The 18,823-nt window shown below is 35.4% G+C and overlaps 1 protein-coding gene and 2 long non-coding RNA genes across 3 annotated transcripts; 1 reads left to right on the top strand and 2 right to left on the bottom strand.

Annotated features, from left to right (window-relative positions):
- The first annotated feature begins 5,123 nt into the window (after positions 1-5,123).
- Positions 5,124-6,986, top strand: LOC117616031. Its single transcript, XR_004584098.1, has 3 exons — positions 5,124-5,783; positions 5,891-5,934; positions 6,734-6,986. It is a non-coding gene; the product is annotated as an uncharacterized LOC117616031 (long non-coding RNA).
- Positions 6,987-8,786: 1,800 nt separating this feature from the next.
- LOC117616309 lies at positions 8,787-9,454 on the bottom strand. Its single transcript, XR_004584123.1, has 2 exons — positions 9,251-9,454; positions 8,787-9,156 (listed from the first exon to the last, which is right to left on the bottom strand). It is a non-coding gene; the product is annotated as an uncharacterized LOC117616309 (long non-coding RNA).
- Positions 9,455-11,053: 1,599 nt separating this feature from the next.
- On the bottom strand, positions 11,054-15,818 carry LOC117619059 (cysteine-rich receptor-like protein kinase 29). The gene is given in 9 exon segments (XM_034348884.1): positions 11,054-11,217; positions 11,220-11,289; positions 11,383-11,521; positions 11,617-11,854; positions 11,952-12,162; positions 12,269-12,364; positions 12,422-12,550; positions 12,600-13,030; positions 15,764-15,818. Coding segments are annotated over 9 exon segments (1,533 nt in total).
- Positions 15,819-18,823: the final 3,005 nt, after the last annotated feature.

The raw sequence follows: 18,823 nt of genomic DNA, 5'->3' as shown, positions 1-18,823 counted from the left end.
GCCGGAAGAAGCCCCAAAACCCCAGTAGCATCACACTTTTGAACAAAGTATGCATCATAATTGCAAATATCATGCATGACTTTATTGAACAAATGAGGTTGCATTCTAAATCGCCTTCGAAAATCAACATCAGAGTACAAAAAAGTTGGGATAAAATAATCTTCCAAAAGATTCTTACCCCGAGAATGCCTATGTCTTTCCACATTCCGGCGGCGGCCGACTTGTGAACCACGGCGGCGACCTTGGTTCTCTTCATCTTGCAAAGCCACTGCTATGAGAACTTGTTCATCGACTTGTCTCTGCAACTCATTGATTTCATCTGCTCTACGGTTTCTCTCATTTGTTTCTCGCTCTTGCCTCTCCAAGCATCTCCTAAAATCTTCCATTGAGAATGAATGAAGTATGAATTCTAAACTATGAGAAATGAAAATATAGAAAGATGTGGTGTGAGAGGTATGAGCTGAGCCTCTGGTTTTATAGAAAATTTTGGCAAGATAGACATGCCACGTGGCTTGATTTGATTGGATGAAAATCTTATCTGAAATTTGAAATTCATCCGAAATTTGAACCATAATTTGTATGAAATTTGAATTTTGAAATTCATCCGAAATTTGAACCCAAAATTTATATGAATTTTGAATTTTGAAATTCATTTGAAATTTGAACCCAAAAATTTATCTGAAATTTGAATTTTGAAATTCATCCGAAATTTGAATCCAAAAATCTTATCCGGAAATTTTATTCGATTATGAATAGTCTTGACACGTAGGAACCCGGAAATCTTATCTGAAAATATTATTCAAATTAATTGTTTTCATTAAAAAATGCGGGAGAAAAAGCAAAAAAATGAATAGTAATTGCCCTTAGCCATGGCAATGGGTGGAAACACAAAATACTATTTGCAATTGCAACCACTATTCATGTGAATAGTGGCTGCCCTAGCTCCCCCCTTGCCATGGCTAAGGGCAAATAGGTGAAGTTGCTCTTATGTAATAAAGGCTGAAACTCAATAAACTTAAGGGTAAAAAAGTGAAAATCACCCCATAATTAATGAAAAACTTAACCATGATGCTCTCCTTAATATTTAAATAAGAACAAATAAATAATTGCATGCATGGTAAATTGTCCCACTCAATACACTAGGGTCGGAGCAAAATAGTAGGTACAGCAACCCAAGAAATAAATACAAATTGACGAGGACAAAAAAAAATGCAAAACGAAAGGCAATGCCAAAGCGAAAGACGGTGGGCCGACAACCAACAAGTCGCTCCATGTTTTTTTTTAATTTAAAAACTTTTAATTTATTTGTTTAATTTATTACAAATAGGTGCTTAACAATTTTTTTATATCTTTTAAACAACTATTATTCACTCATATAAGAACAAGTCTTCTTTCTTGGAAACCATCAGGCATAGATGCGCGTATAGCAAAGGACAAAATTAACCCAAAAAAATTCAATTGCAAAAGGCCCACGCCCAGCGCCTGTGCTATCCACCATTTCTTGTAATTACGGGTATTATATGGGTATTATCCACCATTTTAATTACTACTTTTTGGACAATTTTTTTTTTAATTTTTTTAAATATAAGCAGTAGTTTAATTACTATATGATTAAGGATGGGGGTAGTGCATGTCTTTACATAAGAGGGCATCTTCTTCTCTTTTGGTCGAAGAGGGGAACCTTCCTTGTTTCACAAGAGAAATTTGAAATTATCACATGATCACATCCCCACTGATTTTTCGTTGTTCTGTCAAATCTTTACAATATTTATTACAATAGAAAATAAACGCATTATATAAAAGTTCGACTTTGGACGACATCTTTTTTCAATTTTCTTGCCTCGTCAAAGAACCAAAAATAATAATAAGGGAGTTGATTTTTCCTCTTCTTTTGTCCACTTGCATTCTCCTTGTTGGGAATTATATGTTACCACCCCTCTTTTGTCCACTTATACTCTCTTTGTATGTTATAGTTATTTAAAAAAAAAAAAAATTTAAACAAGATAGGGCTCGTTTGGTGCACCGTATTAGACTATGAATAGCTATGAATATGAGCAAATAGTCTATGTCAGGTGTTTGGTGTCAACTTGTATTATTTAATTACCCGACTATTTTTTACGGGTTGGGCTTTTAATATTCTCCTTACCTGACTAACTAATACAACCCACACATCCCGGTTTAGATAATACACACTTAATTATACGGCTAGGGAAAAAGAACACGCGTTCTACGAAAAAAAATCAGACGCTCTTTTCATCTTCTTCTCCCTAGAGTTGTTCTCTGCTATTTTCTCCACAGGTTATTTTCTTCACTCTTCTCCAGGTGTCCATCTCTCACTCTGTCTCTTTTTCATACTCTCTCAAATATACTTTATATATTTCAAATTTTTAGTGGAAATTAGGTTATGAATTTTTCTTTTTTGGCATTTTGTTAGTCGAAAGTTTTCTTTGTATGTGATATAGTGATTCGACGTTGTGGGAATATTTAGATTGTTGGTATTAGAGTATTGCCAGTTTTCGTCCAAAAACAAACAACTGTGCTAGTGTTGGTAGTTTAGTTGAATACATACATACCTGACGACTAGGAGAGCAAAATTACAAAATTAAAATTGTATGAACCTGAATTCTAGGAACCATTTTTTTTCTTTGTCAATTGCTATTAGAAAAGCAAAGATGGACTTGTCTATTAATGACCAAATTAAGGCACTACGGCTAATTTTGGAGAAAGCAAGTGATGAAAAAACATTCCTGACATTGGATGGTGCTATGAGAAAAGCATTTGTTCTTCTCTTACTTGGGGCGAGGGAGTTGTGATTCACTCTTTGATGTAGTTTGGTTTATGAACAACTTTCTCTTTTGCTCTTATCACCTTAATATGTGATCACTTTGAATTATACATTATTTGGTACTGTTTTTATTAACATATGCGAGTATGTTGGAATTTTTATGAGATACTACAATTATGATAATGGGTTATATGAAAAAAAAATCTTGGCAAAAACAATTGAAAAACAAATCTTGTCATATGAATCTTACCCAAAAAAATTTGTGTCATTTGAATCTCAATTTCCATTAAAATTATCAAAGATTTTTTTATTTTATTGTATTTATAAATAGTCTGATATGATGTTATCCGAAACATCACCAAACACAGTATAACTTAGTCAGATTATTTATCCGGAACAGCACCAAACACTTTATAATATTATGGATAAATAGTCAGTACTCTCCGGAACAGATTAATACTATCCGACGGAAATTAGTCAGTACAATCCGACATACCAAACGAGCCCATAAAGTGTAAGTGAACAAAAAAAGAATGAGAAAATTAGCATCCTAATAATAATAAATAAATAAAAAGCCCGCCATTTTATGTTGAGTCGAAAGCTTAATAGAAAGCCGGGCCTTTGGCCCGCTATTTTTTACCATGAGAAGTACATAAATTTGACCAGGTCAATTAAAATAAAAAATCAAATGTGCAAGGCAATCATTGACTGGGGAGATGCATCGAACAGTCCGAGTGGTCAATCATCTCTCCTCCTATGGTATTTTTCAAGAACAGGACACCATAAATGTTCACTCATAAACTTATCACTGGAAAAAACTGAGGGTCATCATTCGACCATTAAATTTACTAAGTCAAAAAGGTTCTTACAGAGATTACAAGCTCAAGCAGTTTTAGATCTATTTAGGAAATTAGCACTACCTCCCTGCAACCTTCTTCTCCAACTTAGTGGAGCTAGTATCCTGTCCTTCATGAAAAATATAGCTAATCCATCAACTTCTTCACTTCATGACATCACAACTCAGCTTTGGATCGAACATACATAATGAAATATAGATTTTGAGATGAAATGGTCAATTCCTTCAAGTAACCATACTCTTGAAGAAATCAACCAAGAATCTGAATAGTCAAAATGAACCCATATGCATATTTTAAAAGTACAGCAAATTTCAAAAACCATTTTCAAAATCTCACAATGAAAAACCTAGACTTCACCAAGTAAAGAATGCAGAGTAAAATTACTCTAAAAATTTCCCAATGGGTGAAGTAGATTTCGAAAATAGAAGGAATATTCAAAAAATATTTGAAACCCTTATTTCCAGAAGCTATAAACACTCTCAAACAAATCAAAGAGAAAATCAAGTTTTCCAAAATGGTGCAAATGAAAGAGATGAGATATTAAAACTTTGATGTGCAAAGCTATGGTCATATTTTCTATTAAAAAAAAGCAGCTTCCAAAATGAAATCTTGAAAACTCATTTCCATGTCATGAACACTCTCAGACAAACCAAAGAAAAAACCAAGTTTTCCAAAGTAGTGCAATGAAAGAGATAAGAGTTTAAAACTTTGATGTGCAAAGCTATGGTGAGATTTCTCAAAAAGAAGTAGGTTCCAAAATGAAATCTTGAAATTCCATGCCATGAACATTCTCATACAAACCAAAGAAAATATTGTATCGATCAAGCTCTCAAAGTAAGTTAGAATGTAATGCATTGTTAAACTAGAACAAACTCGAGCATAGAGAATATGTTGTGCACGACTCAATATGATCAATTATTATTAGTTAGATTAATTTATAATTTGATATAATTTTTTATTTTATTAATTGATGTTTATTTTAGTTAAATTTATTGATATTGATTTTGGCTAGTATGAGAGTCCACCACTGATATTGAAGATATTGACTAATTAATATTTATTTTGGTTAATATTGCATCTCCCACAGAAAATTTTTGGATCCACCACTGGAAAGACGGAGAAAAATAAAAGAGAAAGAAGAAGACGAGAGAGAAAAGGCACATAAGAAGGAAAAGAGAGAGAGAGAGAGAGAGAGAGAGAGAGAGAGAGAGAGAGGTTTGGGCTTGAGGATTGGGTATTAGGTTGATACATTTTAGGCTAATTGTGCTTGAATATTTAAAACAAATAAGAAAATACTTTTTGTAGGAAGTAGGAATTCTTACTTTTCTGCTAATTACAAATTGACATGTGTAGAGATTTTTTCTTTTATGTTTTTTAGAATTATTTTTACATGTGTCAAAACGTGATTTGTATAAAGTAGAAATGCATCCTTCCCAAACAGTATCCAAAAAATAATATCTCACGCAACTGGTCTGGTTTGGTACCGACCTGCAGATTCATCACAAAAATTGGGACTGAAATCGGACCGGTTCAATTTGGTATTCAACCTAAGTTAATTTAGTTGGTGAACTCGGCATTTTTTATATTTTAGTATTTAAATCTCCTTCGGCCCAGTTCAATCCGGTTGATCGGTTCTGAAGTTCCAATGCCCACCCTTATAATATTAGTAGGTTGATCTTGTCTTTTTTTGACCCCAACTTATTTTATCAGTGTGGCTGACCTTAGGCAATATATAGCGGTTAAAGAGCCTTAGGGAGCAGAGCCTGTGGGTTGTGGTGGAATAGTTAATCAATGAAGAACTTTTTTGATTTGTTTGCTCGGATGACCGAGATTAAAAACAATACAGCGGTGGAGGTTGAAATAAGAGAGGTCGAGAGAGGTGATGTCTCGGTGGGAAGGCTAGTTGCTAAGATGCCACCTGCGGGTCGCAATTTGATAAGAGCTAAGAAATTCCTAGATCATAGTTCTTATACTGGTGTTCCCAGAACCGTTCATGTCATCGCAACTGCTAATGGTACGAGGACCACGACGGTCCTTTCAGCACAGTATTTCAATACCAACGGACGAGTCACCTTTCTTCTAGAAAATGGAAAACTGGTGGCGGAGGCAGAAACGATCCCCCCAAAAAGCATCATCATGAGGTAAATGATCCCTCAGTTGTCAGCTTGTATTGATATATATATGTGTGTGTGTGTGTGTGTGTGCAATATCAATAAATTTTCCTAATGTCATGATTTGTGAATTGCAGGGGTATTGGGCGTTTCTCACACTCTACACGGGTATACTCATGAGGTAAATGATCGGTATCATCTCTCTCTAATATATATATTTTAGTACATAGAGGTTCAAGCCAATTCCCCATGGATATGTGGATCTGTGTTCACCTCTTTAAGGTTGGATATGTAGCCTTACAAAATAGGACGCGGATCCTGTACTTGGTTTTTTCTAGCTTGGATCTGCTTGACTTTCTTCAGAGCATGCATGGCACATCATTTAAACATCATCCGAAAGCTAAAAACATAAAACCACATATTTTTCCCTTGGCAGCTCTTTCTTCTTCATTTTAGCATTCTCTTAAAACGTATAATTTGTTCATCTTTCAATTAAGGAAGTTTCATGTAAGTCCCTTGTAAAAGACCTTGTTTTCTCCTATTTTCCTCCACGGAAGTAGCCACGCGTATCAGATCAGGACTTATATCAGCAAAAATTAAAAGAATTCTGTCCGGATTGTAGAATTAGATAAATAGAGAGAGAGATGGCCGGGAGACGAAAGCTGTTGGCTTTTTGGAGAAAAGGAAAGGGAAAAGCGTGATTGAAAGGAGAAGAGGTTCCTCTTGGTTTTGAGAGAATGCTAAAATGGAGAAGAAGGCAGCTAGGGAAAACTATGTGGTTTCTTGTTTTTCGTGTTTGGATTATTTCTAAATGACGTGGCATGCTCAGAATAAAAATCAAGCAAATTCAAGTCTGGAAAAGAAAAAAAAAGCAAATAATGAATTTAGGGGTTTTTTCGTTGTTTTGTTTTTGGTATTACGTACTACTGATCATGAGTGTGATCGATTTGCTGACTGTGTTTTCCGTGACCACTTTGTAGTTTGCTGAGAACCGGATGGAGTTCGTGGAAATGGGTTTCAAGTTGGTGAATTTTGTGTTGGACAAGATAGTATTTCATGGTTTCTGTTCAGGTTTGTGTTGCAGGAAGCCGTGACAATATGGGCTAGTTTGTTTTTGTTTTGCTTTCAATAAAACTGCTTTAAAAAGCAGTTAAGAGTGTTTCATAATCTGAGTTTTTAAATGTTATGTCCCAGTTTTGTAAAAATTTATGTAAAAGGGACGTGTTATTTACTTATTATGTGTTGTAAAAATTTTATGTAAAAGGGATGTGTTATTTATTTATTAATAGCGAAGCCAAAATGCCAACGAATTCTAGCACATTAAAAAAGGACATTTACAAGTCCGAATCCTCGTATTTTGAAAGTGCTGTATTAAAAATAAAATAAAAATCAAGCCAAAATTTTAAAAGATCATGCGACAATGAGGTGGGCACCTATAATATAGAATTTCTTAGCAATCTCGTTTGACACGCCAAGTTTAAAATAATAATCGCCACCAATGCTTGTTTACAATATTTCTTATAATAGAAAATTGACGCGCTATATAAAAATTACTTTGTTTGCCTTGCCAAAGAAGGCCACCATATTCACAAGAATAATTTAAGCCATCTCGTTGCGTTTACGGAAATGACAAATGTGTCACTTAGAGTACGACATCAAATATTATTAAAATTCCGGAGACTAAAATGTGAAAAGGTATATTCTCAGAATCATTGCTGCATTCAAGCTTCATTTTTAACTAAGCTATGAGTCACATTTTCAGATCCTGAATATACAAATTCATTTTTCTGTTCCCATTTTATAGAAATATTTTTCAACCAAAAAAAAAAACCACTTTATAATAATTTCTAATTCTTACGGTTGATTTTTTTTAACGCGAGTGATTGGAGGAAGGGGTTTATACACATATTCATTGAGTGTCTGGATTTCAAACATCTGCCCACACGAATTGGGTGTCTCAGTTTTATATTTTCAATATACCCAATAGTATTATTTGTTCATGTATTGTAAGTGCTAGGACGGAGAAGAGGACCGGATGAAGTTTTTTTGGTTTAAGAGAGATTTAAACACATGGACGATGATTTGTGAGCTTTTCTTGTCATAGAGTTCACGCTGCCTGATATGTTTGGATTGTACGTCAAGAATAAAAATTGGTTGTATTAAAAAAGAAAACAACTTTTAAATTCTAGGGTTATTTGTAGCAATGGTCCCTCAATTATACTCGGAGTTCCATTTTAGTCAACTACAAAAATAGTTACAGAGGTCACTCAATTAGGTGTTGTGTTGCACCATTAATCCCTACTGTTAGAGAGACTTGACAGTATGGACTAATGGTGCAACACAACACCTAATTGATTGACCTCTCTGTAACTATTTTTGGAGTTGAGTGACCAAAATGTAACTCCGAGTATAGTTGAGAGACCATTTCTACAAATAACCCTTATTTATTTACTTTTTATTATTTCATTTTTATAAGGGTAAATTGCGAGAATAGTCCTCAAACTTGTATGCGGTGTACATTTTGGTCCCTAAATTAAATTATTAGTCCAAATGGTACATAAACTCTATGTTAATCGCCCATTTGATCCAACCGTTACATTCTGTCAATATTGCTGTTAAATATGAGGGCAAATTGGTCATTTCGTACGTTAAAATAAAAACTCAGTAATTGGAATATGGGAGAAGAAATCGAAGGGATGGGGTTTGGGCCTCATGATTTTTTCCTCTCTTTTTCTTCAATTATTTTCTAATTTTGTATTTATTTTAACCCTATTTTATTTGTTAATTATGAAAAGTCGTATTTACCCCTAAAATTTGGTTACATTTAACAGAAAATGTAACGGTTGGATCAAATGGGCGATTAACATAGAGTTTATGTACCATTTGGACTAATAATTTAATTTAAGGACCAAAATGTACACCGCATACAAGTTTGAGGACCATTCTCGCAATTTACCCTTTTTATAAATATTTGGAATGAATTTCCAAGTTTACCCATAGATTTAACGGAAAAATAGACAGACTTAACGGAAAGGACTAGTAATGCAACACCATACATAATTGGGGGACCTCTGCAGCTATTTTTGGACCAAAATATAACTAAGGGTATAGTTTAAGACCATTGCTACAATTAATCCTAAATTCTATCATCTATACCAAACCGAAGCTTGAGCGAAGTGAGTCTGAAGACCCTCTTGCTGGAGTGCTCTCAGACTGCAGAAAGTTTGTAGAAAAGTTGGAAATTGTGGTGTAAAAATCATGTTTACCGTGAACAGAACTGCGTGGCTGACAGTCTAGCCAAGGCGAGCTACAATGGTGAACTGGGTGTATGCCCTCTTGACTCTGCTCCAGCTTGGATTGGCACCTTATTAGCTGACGACGTGATGGGGGTCTCTAAGACCCGCTGGATTTGTTTTTATAACAGTTAGTCACCCATGAAAAAAAAAAAAAAGTGAGTCTGAAGAGACAAGTTCAAATGTCGCGAGAAGAAGCACAACCAACAGTAATGGTGGAGATGATTCAGGTAGCTGACGATGAGTTGATGACATCAAACCACTTAAGATATTCAGGATTGGAGGTGGGCACATCACCAGAGGCAACTACCGCAAGAATCGGGGTGAGCCCGATTGCATAGACTCTTTCGACGTCTTTTTGGGCGGAGGAGGAGCTGTAGAAGCCGTGGCCGTTACGGTTGGAGAGGAGGGAAGTGGATTTGTGTGGTAAGTTGCCTTTGTTGGGAAAACAGAACTTGGACAGTTAACGTGGCTGAGCAACCACGAATTGAGTGATTAGGTTAATGGAGGTAATTAGTAGAATAATTGGAGAAAGTAATGAATGAGAGCTAATTGATTAAAATTATATACATGATGTATATCAATTTGACTAATTGAATACGTTAAACAAGTAAATTACCAATGAAATAGTGAAAGGGCGGCTGTGGTTGAGTGGAGGGTGAGAAGAAGTGAGGACAAGGCCGGCAAGAATAATTTTTAAGGTTTCACCGCCCTTGTTGACCACACCCAAGTGCTTACGTTGTCGACGTGTGAACTTGGTCCACAAAAAAAAAACGGGGATTCTTTTTTGTTGAAAGAAAACGACTTTAGGAAGCTGGAGGTTCCATACATGCGCGGAAGGTGTTGATGGTTTTGTTAAAGAAAGTGAACAATTTATAAATGCAATTAAAATATTCTAATTTGCCAACGGGATTAACCCAATAAAAAATGACCATTAACTTGCAGACGAGAGGTCTCAAATTCGAATTTATAAGACATCGTAGTTGTGTGTGTGTGAGAAATTCTCATTCCCTATAGAGTCTTGTACTAAAAAAATATATATTTTAATTTGTCGTGCTAATTTAATAGGAAAGACAGCCAATCAAAAACTGACTGGTTTAAACGCCAAATGTAAAGCATGGACAACAAATATCATTTTCAAGTATATAAGTTAATCATTCCAGGAAACTTCATGCATTTTTTGGAGGAGGAGATACGGTCAACTGTCCTGATAATTGCTCAAGATGATGTTGATCTATGAGAAATTATAATATGTTTGTTTCTGTATATATATATATATATAAACATATTTTGAATTCAACACAATCTTTAGTTAAGTAGACAAAATAAACGATTTTGGGATAAAACTTTTAGTTGATCCAGGTTTAATGACTGAATACTCTTTTTTAGGAAGGCGATAAGGACAAAATGGTAGACTGTCCCTTTGAACCATCGTCAAGATTATATAGAAAGTAGTATGCTCAAACAGAAAATACTCAAATTTGAACATGCATGCACAAGTTAGAGAGAGTTTAATTGAGTTTGGGTTCATAAATTGTCAACTTCATCAAACTATCTTGTCGAGTTCTCGTTGAGGGTTCAAGCAAAACCAAGCTCAACCTAAACTCACTTGCATTCATATAAAATTTAATACCAACACTCAAATTCATGACCAAACACTAAACTTTGAAAACCCTAAAGTTATGTATTGAATAAAATGTTATCCATGTCAACTAACGTTGAAAGAGATTTCAAGTTCAAATTTTCATTCTTTGCACATTTTTGTGGGCTATTCTGTTTCGCCTTAGTCCTACACTTTTCTGTGTGTAATGGGTTCATATCAATACTGGACCTTTTCTCATTGAATTTGGGCTTTAGTAAGAAATCACAATTTGGGCAATCATTTTTCTTTAGTTTTGTAGATTTTATCACTTGCTTCTTCTTATCCACTCACTAGCGAGGAGACAGTTCAGTAATTGATGAGGCCTCATTAACCGATTGTTGGACAGAGTTGCTCTTGGACTGATCTCATCCTACCACACCAGACATCTCCAATTCGATCATAAAAAAGGGTGGCTGTGAGGGTACTGGGAGACTGAGAGAGCTGCTAGTAAGCATGAGAATAACTGAAGCCATAGTTGGCCTTGCAGCCATAGTTTGTTGCACACATAACAATCCAATTTGGATGCATCAGTTCTTGAACCAGTTCTCAAGGTGGGATCTATTAGATTTGAAGCTGTCCCTTCCTTCCAATTTTTCCATGCCTGCATGATTTGTGAATGCGAATAAACACAATATTAGAGACTAGTTTTACTTCATTCTTTCGTGTAAATCGGTCCGAATGTTTCTTTACTTACATAGCTTAGAAGATCCTCATTCTCTTCATGGCGGGAAGAACACATTTTTTGTCCACTTATTATCTCCAAAACTAGTACACCAAAGCTATAAACATTGGACTTATCAGAAAAGTATCCATATTCAGGAGCCATATATCCACTGCATGTCAACAAAGCCTATCATAAGCTTTATTTTACTTGGATTAAAACTTTGCATGGTTATGCTCAGAAGTTAGCCTAGTTTAGTATACTTACTAGGTCCCCACAATTCGAATGGTCTCGCCTTGTCTTTGATCAAGCATAAACAACTTTGTCATGCCAAAATCCGAAATTTTTGCATTCATTTCTGCATCTAACAAAATGTTGCTAGTTTTTAAATCACGGTGAATAATTCTAAAACGAGAATCTTCGTGAAGGAAAAGGAGCCCCCGTCCAATTCCTAGTATGATTTTGTAGCGACTCTCCCAATCCAAATTAGCGCACTTGATTGTATCTACATATTCAAGAAAAATTAGTAATCTGTAAAATGTAGCCACACAAATGAACTTTTCTGAAATGCATTATTGAAATAAACTAGAATTCAGTCATACCAAATATGAATTGATCGAGACTTGCTTTAGGGACAAACTCATAGACAAGAAGCCTTTCATTTCCTTCCAGGCAAAAACCAAGGAGCCTAACTAAATTGCGGTGTTGTAGCCTGGCCACTAACAAGACCTCATTTTTAAATTCCAAATCTCCTAGTGCAGAATCCGTAGATAGTCTTTTCACTGCTATATCTTCTCCACTGAGAAGCGTCCCCTGCATTCAAGCGATTAATCTGAAAATTAACTTCAATACTGTTTCTCATTTAGGCACATATATATAATTTATAAATTTTTTGCTCAAAACATTTGTGTCATTATACCCTGTAAACATCACCAAATCCACCCCATCCGAGCTTATTTTCTTCAGAAAAGTTATTTGTGGCAACTCTAATGGAGGCAAAGTCGAATTGCAAAGCCTGAAGTTATATATCCCAATGTAGAAGTGGGCTGATATATTTATATATATAACAGCTGGGTGTACCAAGTCTCCCACCAAGCTTCCCATAACAGCACTGTGGGATGTCACCAGCAATTGATACTAAGCAATTGTTGCAGTCGAGCTCAGTCAAATCTGGTGTACACTGAGCAAGTCCATATATCGTCTGAGAAATAACATTATTTTTCGAAACGTTTTCAACTGCAAATCGAAACGTTTCCAACTGCAAACTTAACAAGATCACCACCAGCCGCTGCTTCACCTCTCAATCTTTCCAGCAGAGTCATGAGCTGCCGGTTGAACCTTCCGACGTCAGATGACGACACGTTGCCGGAGCTCGTGGTATAGAAAATCGCACCGGCTTCCATGAAGCCACGTATGGAGCGGTTTGAGTAGCGTAGCATGCAAACCTCCCGCCATAGAACTGCCACCTTTTGGTTAGGGCAAGCTTGTGCGATGAAGATTGTAGAGTTACTGAGGCAACTACCGCAAGCATCGAGGTTAATGTCTCCTGTACAGAGCCCGATTTCCGTTACCGTTGGAGAGGAGAGAAGTGGAGAGAAGGCTGTTGAGGTTTGTGCGGTAAGTGCTGTTGGTGGTGTAGTTGCCTTCGTTTGGGAAAACAAAACTTGGACAGGTAACGTGGCTGAGCAAAGATTAATTGAGTGTTTAGGTTAATGGTGATGATTAGTAGAGTAATTAGAGAAAGTAATGAATGAGAGCTTGAGGAAACCATATTGAACTAATGCCTTGTGTGGCTTCCCATATGCAGTCTATAAATTATAGGGAGATTCACTATTATACCCAATATGGGGACCCAAATTATAAAAATACCCTATATAAAATGGACTTTAGAAACACACCCAAAGCCCATTTACAACATCACAAAAAAGCTTTTAACTTCTTATAAATTACAAAACTGCCATCAATTTCTTAAAACAAGCCCAACCCCAAAATCTCATAAAAATACCCAAAGCACTCAAAGGGCATCAAAGTAATTTAATAATCAATATTAAATTCAATAAGGCTAGCTATCATTTTTTGGGTTTTTTTTGGGTTTGTTTATAGGAATTCAATTGTGTAGAATTTATTTATAATATTAGTGCTAGAAATGGGTATATCACTAAATATCTCTAAATTATATGGCTTTTTTTTTTTTAATTACAATTGATTGATTGAAATTATATTATGGTTTTCTTCTTTGATTACAATTGATTGATTAAAATTATATACGTGATGTATATTATTTTGACTAATTGAAAAAATAAATTACCACTGGAAAATAGTGAAAGGGCGGTGGTTGACTGTGAAAGGTGAGGAGTGAGGACAAGGCCGGCAAGAATAATTTTTTAGAACAATTTAATGAAGTAAATGTTTTCTAGAACAATTTACAAATTCTGAAAGTATGAAGTAAATATGTGGTCTAGTCTTTCTAGACTCTTTCTTTCCTTAGAGCATCTCCAAGGGAGATGTCAAATACCAAACATCAAATTTAAATTTGATGGCTGATGTGGCAATTTGACATTTATACAGTTTTACACTCCACCAGATATGTCAAATAAATAATTATTATAACAGTCAAATCATTTAAGATAAAGAAGAAAATAATAAATAAATAAAAATAATAAATGAAAGTAACAGCCAACTATCTTTTAAAAATAATAAAATATTCATTTGAAATCTTGCTTTTGGGATGTCAAAAATAACATCTCAACCTCTAGCCTTCATTCCACATCAGCTTTGACACATCGGTTGGAGTGATGTGAAATGCTATTTCTAGCCGTTAAATGTCTATGCTGGTACTTTTGACACATCGATTAGAAATGCTCTTAGTTGATCGATATTCTTTTTTGGGAAGGCGATAAGGACAAAATGGTAGACTGTCACAACCCTTTTGAAACATCGTCAAGATTATGCTCAAACAGAAATTGTAAACTTGATCAAACTGGATCTGAGTTCTGGTTGAGGCTTCAGGCGCAAACCAAGCTCAACCTAAACTCACTCGCACTCAAATAAAACTCGATACCAACACCCGAATTCATGATCAAACACTAAACTTAAATGTTGAACTAAGATGATATTTTACATTAACTAACTCTTAATTTAGTGGCATTTATCTTCTCAATGTTGAAAGATGTCTCAAGTACTCATATCTCATTTTTCACTTATTAAAAAAGAAACCAAGATGATATATATATATATATATATATATATCCATTAATTACAAAAAGGATACGACTCGTAATGGAAAAACTAATTAAAATTCAATTCCACTTAACTTAATTATTATTAGTAAGCATATCATTAGTATTATTACGATGCATCCTAGTATCTTACCACCTTTCATTCTCTCTCTTCCCGTTTGGGCACAAAGGAACATTTTGTGGAATATTCCTTGTCTGTGGTTCCAATGTAATGGGTTCAAAACCAAAACCGGACCTTTTCGCATCAAATCTGGGCTTTAGTAAGAAGTCAAACTTTGGGTAATTATTTTTCTAAAGTAGTTTAGTCTTAGAGAGAGAACAAGAAAGCTGCGAGACCACTCCACACAGAAAACTTTGATATCACATCAAACATTTGGGTTGAAATTTTGAACATGATGATCTTAGATCCTCCATAAGATTGCTAGCTGCATGCGTATCATTTTGTGGTCGAAAAATTGACACAAAATAGGTTTTAGCTTTTTTAGGTCGAGCACGAATTAGGTTTAGCTGTTCCTAGCTGGGCTTTTGCTTTATCTGTGATCTGTCGACAACTGATAGTAATTCAATGGGCCAGTGCCACTTCAGACAGTGCCACCCTCTAGCTATAGGTATAGCCTATAGGATCAATCATATAGTTCCAATTACAAAACGAACATTCCAAAACTTATATCACTCTCAACATTGCTAGCTTGAATTAATATTTGGCCCTTATTTACTCGTCCATGGATCACATTCAAACACGTAACTTAATTAAAAGCACGCAAAAAATGGTTCTTCTATTAAAGCGCCTACTAATAACCAATTTAGAAATATGTTTTTATTTTTGTTTTAGAGAGAGTATGATGAAAATTTTGAGCGTGTGAATATCATTTTAATTTTAAAAATGTTTTCTGACGCAGCACAAGCAACAAAGGTCTCAAGTGAAACCTTGAGTAACAAGAAAACTGGATTCCACCAGAAATTAAGAGAAATTCTCTTAGAATAATATTATTAAAAACTGAGTTAATCAAAAACGTTAGACAAATCTGTCTAAATACACAACTCTCAACAACCCTCAACCCTGCAACTGCTAGAGGAGTAATTACATAAAAACTGAAAAAACAGAATTAATTCGGAGATTTAACTACGTAACTCCGAAACTGTCCAAAACAGAATTTATTGGAAAAATTAACTACCAAACTTTGACTGCAGTTTTGGAAGGCCAAACAACCTCAGAATGCCAAAATCCATCGTACGTCACAGCAAAGCTGTGAGTTAGACTCGTGGCGTCGTTCCCTTTCCGAAATGGTATTTTGCGTCCTAATCGGAGCTCGGACAACAAATCTGCAAATTCCCACTACGTCCTTTTTCTAGCTCAACCGCTATAAAATTTGTCATCTGTTCTACATCATTTTCCATATATTATGTGTTAAATAAAATGACATATCATCGATCGGTGTTCTTGAAGCTTGTTGATTTTATAGTCTAATCAAAGATCAGCATATATTTTGGATTTGATCGGCACCCGAATCAACGAATATTGGTTACGATAAATAAATAAAAAATTGGTATCAAGAACGACTGACAAAGCAATAATAAAACATCGCAGACATGCAGTCTCTTCTCTCGTATAAAGCTAGACAAGTTGAGCACATATGGATGATTTCTAGAAGAAAGAAAAGATATTAACAGAAAAGCGCAATGAGATATATATATATATATTCTGGCCTGCTGTATCCAATATTTGAATCATGGAAATGGAATTATGGACCTACTGTGGGGGTCACCTATGGATTGCCATAAACCATGCACATCCCACTTTCAAGGCTGCAACTGGCGTCGTAGCCCTGAACTGCTCAAAACCCTACACAGAGAGAGAGAGAGAGAGAGAGTATTCGTCTCATGTCAATTATATATATTACATATAGAGTCAGAGAGTCTCATAATTTTCTTTGTTGCCAAACAGTGGAGATGGGGCCATAGTGTTTGAAGAGCGCATATAGTAATCACGCGGCCATGATCGTCCTGACGAACCTTATATATAATCATGTGCAGGGCTTTTACAGCTTTTTTTTTCAGTAGCCGCGGCCAAACCAATGCTCCACCTCTCAGTCTTTCCAGCAGGGTCATGAGCTGCCGGTTGTGTTAACAGTATGCTGCTGCTGAGGTGTTTAAAGTGAGCTGGATTGTTCACGTGCTTATTAGTGTTTAGTCCACTTGAATACACGTGTATGTTAGTATAGTTTACTTACAGGAGAAGTAATGTTAGTTGGCTATATAAGCTTAAGCTTAAGCTCTGCTTAAGATTAACTTGGGATGTATAAGATTTTTCAGAAAGAAATATACAGAGTTTCTCTCTCTTTAACTTTCTCTCACTAAAACTCAAAACCTAAATCTCTTTTTCTGCCATGTTTATCAGGTTGAACCCTCTGATGTCAGATGACGACACGTTGCCAGAGCTCGTGGTATAGAAAATCGGACCGGCTTCCATGAAGCCACGTATGGAGCGGTTTGGGTAGAGTAGCATGCATTAGTCCCGCCATAGAACTGCCCCTTTTGGTTAGGGCAAGCTTGTGCGATGGAAATTGTAGAGTTACTGAGGCAACTACCGCAAGCATCGGGGTTAATGTCTCCTCTGCAGAGCCCTACTCTTTGGGCGGATGAGGATCTGTAGAAGCTGTGGCCGTTACCGTATTGGAGAGGGGGGAGGCTGATAGAAGGCTGTTGAGGTTTGTGTGGTAAGTGCTGTTGGTGGTGTAGTTGCCTTTGTTGGGAAAACAAGACTTGGACAGGTAAACGTGGCTGAGCAAAAACTAATTGAGTGTTTAGGTTAATGGAGGTGATTAGTAGAATAATTAGAGAAAGTAATGAATAAGTGCTTGAGGAAACCTTATTGAATTAATGCTTTGTACATGTGTGGCTTCCCGTACGTAGTCTATAATCATATGGGCTTCTTCATTTAAACAAGTAAATTACCGTTGAAATAGTGAAAGGGCAGTTATTGAGTTGAGGCAAGAATAATTTTTAAGATTTCACCACCCTTGTTGACCACATCTAACCGCTTATGTTGTCGTGTGATCTTGGTCCAAAAGACTAGCTCTATTAAGTATCTGTTTTCTTGAACAAACATTTTGTGGGCTATTCTATATATATTGACAAACTAACTTGATTCAACGATTAACTAATTTGATCTAACGATTAAAAGATATGATCTCACCTAAGAACCATATATAAGGCCCTCACTATAGAATTCTTGCAATATCAATACTATTGATGTACCTTTTCCAATTAAATTTGGGCTTAGTAAGAAGTCACAATTTGGGCAGTTATATATATTTTTTTTAAATACAGACAACATTTGATTTAAATTTAATCTAAATTATGGGAAGGAAGATTCGAACTCGAGTGCATAGTGAGAAGCACATCCGCTCTAACCAACTTGACGAAGTCCATGTCGGTGGGCAATTATATATCTATAGTACATATTTTTGTCTTGGTGTACCATTTGTGCTTTAGTATAAGAAAGCTGCGGAACCGTCCAAATAGAAAACTTTGATGTCACATGAAAATTTGGGTTGAAATTTCAACATCATGAATCCAAGTTAGATTTGGCATAAGATAGCTACCTGCATGCGTATCATTTTGTTGTAGACGACAACATTGAATAGGTTTTAGCTCGTAGCTAGGTTAGCTTTGCTTCTCTTTTTCTTTCTTTGTTGGCTTTATATGTGATGTGTCCACAATTGTTATTTCATGGCCGTTGTGTAATTCAATGACGCATGATGACTTCCTCTAGCTAGGTATAGCCTACATGATGCGAAATTTTATAGTGAGAGTACCATGTATGGAATCATTCTCTAGTTAAGGCCTTATTATTTAAGGCCCCTAGATGAGGATTTATCTCTTAATTATTGGATCAAACTAACCAATTTGATTCAATAGCTAATCAAATTGATCTAACAATTAAAAGTTAAGGTCTCATCTACGTATGATCAAATCTCATAAAATACCAAATACAAAAACTTACAAAAATTTATATCCCCTCTTAAGTAACCAAAAGGAAACTTCGAGTCGTATGCACAAAAAATGTTTCTTCTATTGAAGCATCCATGCACATTCATTAACCAAATTAGAAACATCTTTTTATTTCATTCTGAAAAGTGCACAATGACAACTCTGAGAGTAACATTGATTTCGAAAATGTTTTCGTTGTTTTATGTTTTTGAAATGGCATACCTTCGTTGTTCTTGAAACTT

The sequence above is a fragment of the Prunus dulcis genome, chromosome 1, assembly GCF_902201215.1.
Source record: "Prunus dulcis chromosome 1, ALMONDv2, whole genome shotgun sequence".
Classification (NCBI taxonomy): domain Eukaryota; kingdom Viridiplantae; phylum Streptophyta; class Magnoliopsida; order Rosales; family Rosaceae; genus Prunus; species Prunus dulcis.
This window is presented reverse-complemented; position numbering and strand designations above follow the sequence as displayed.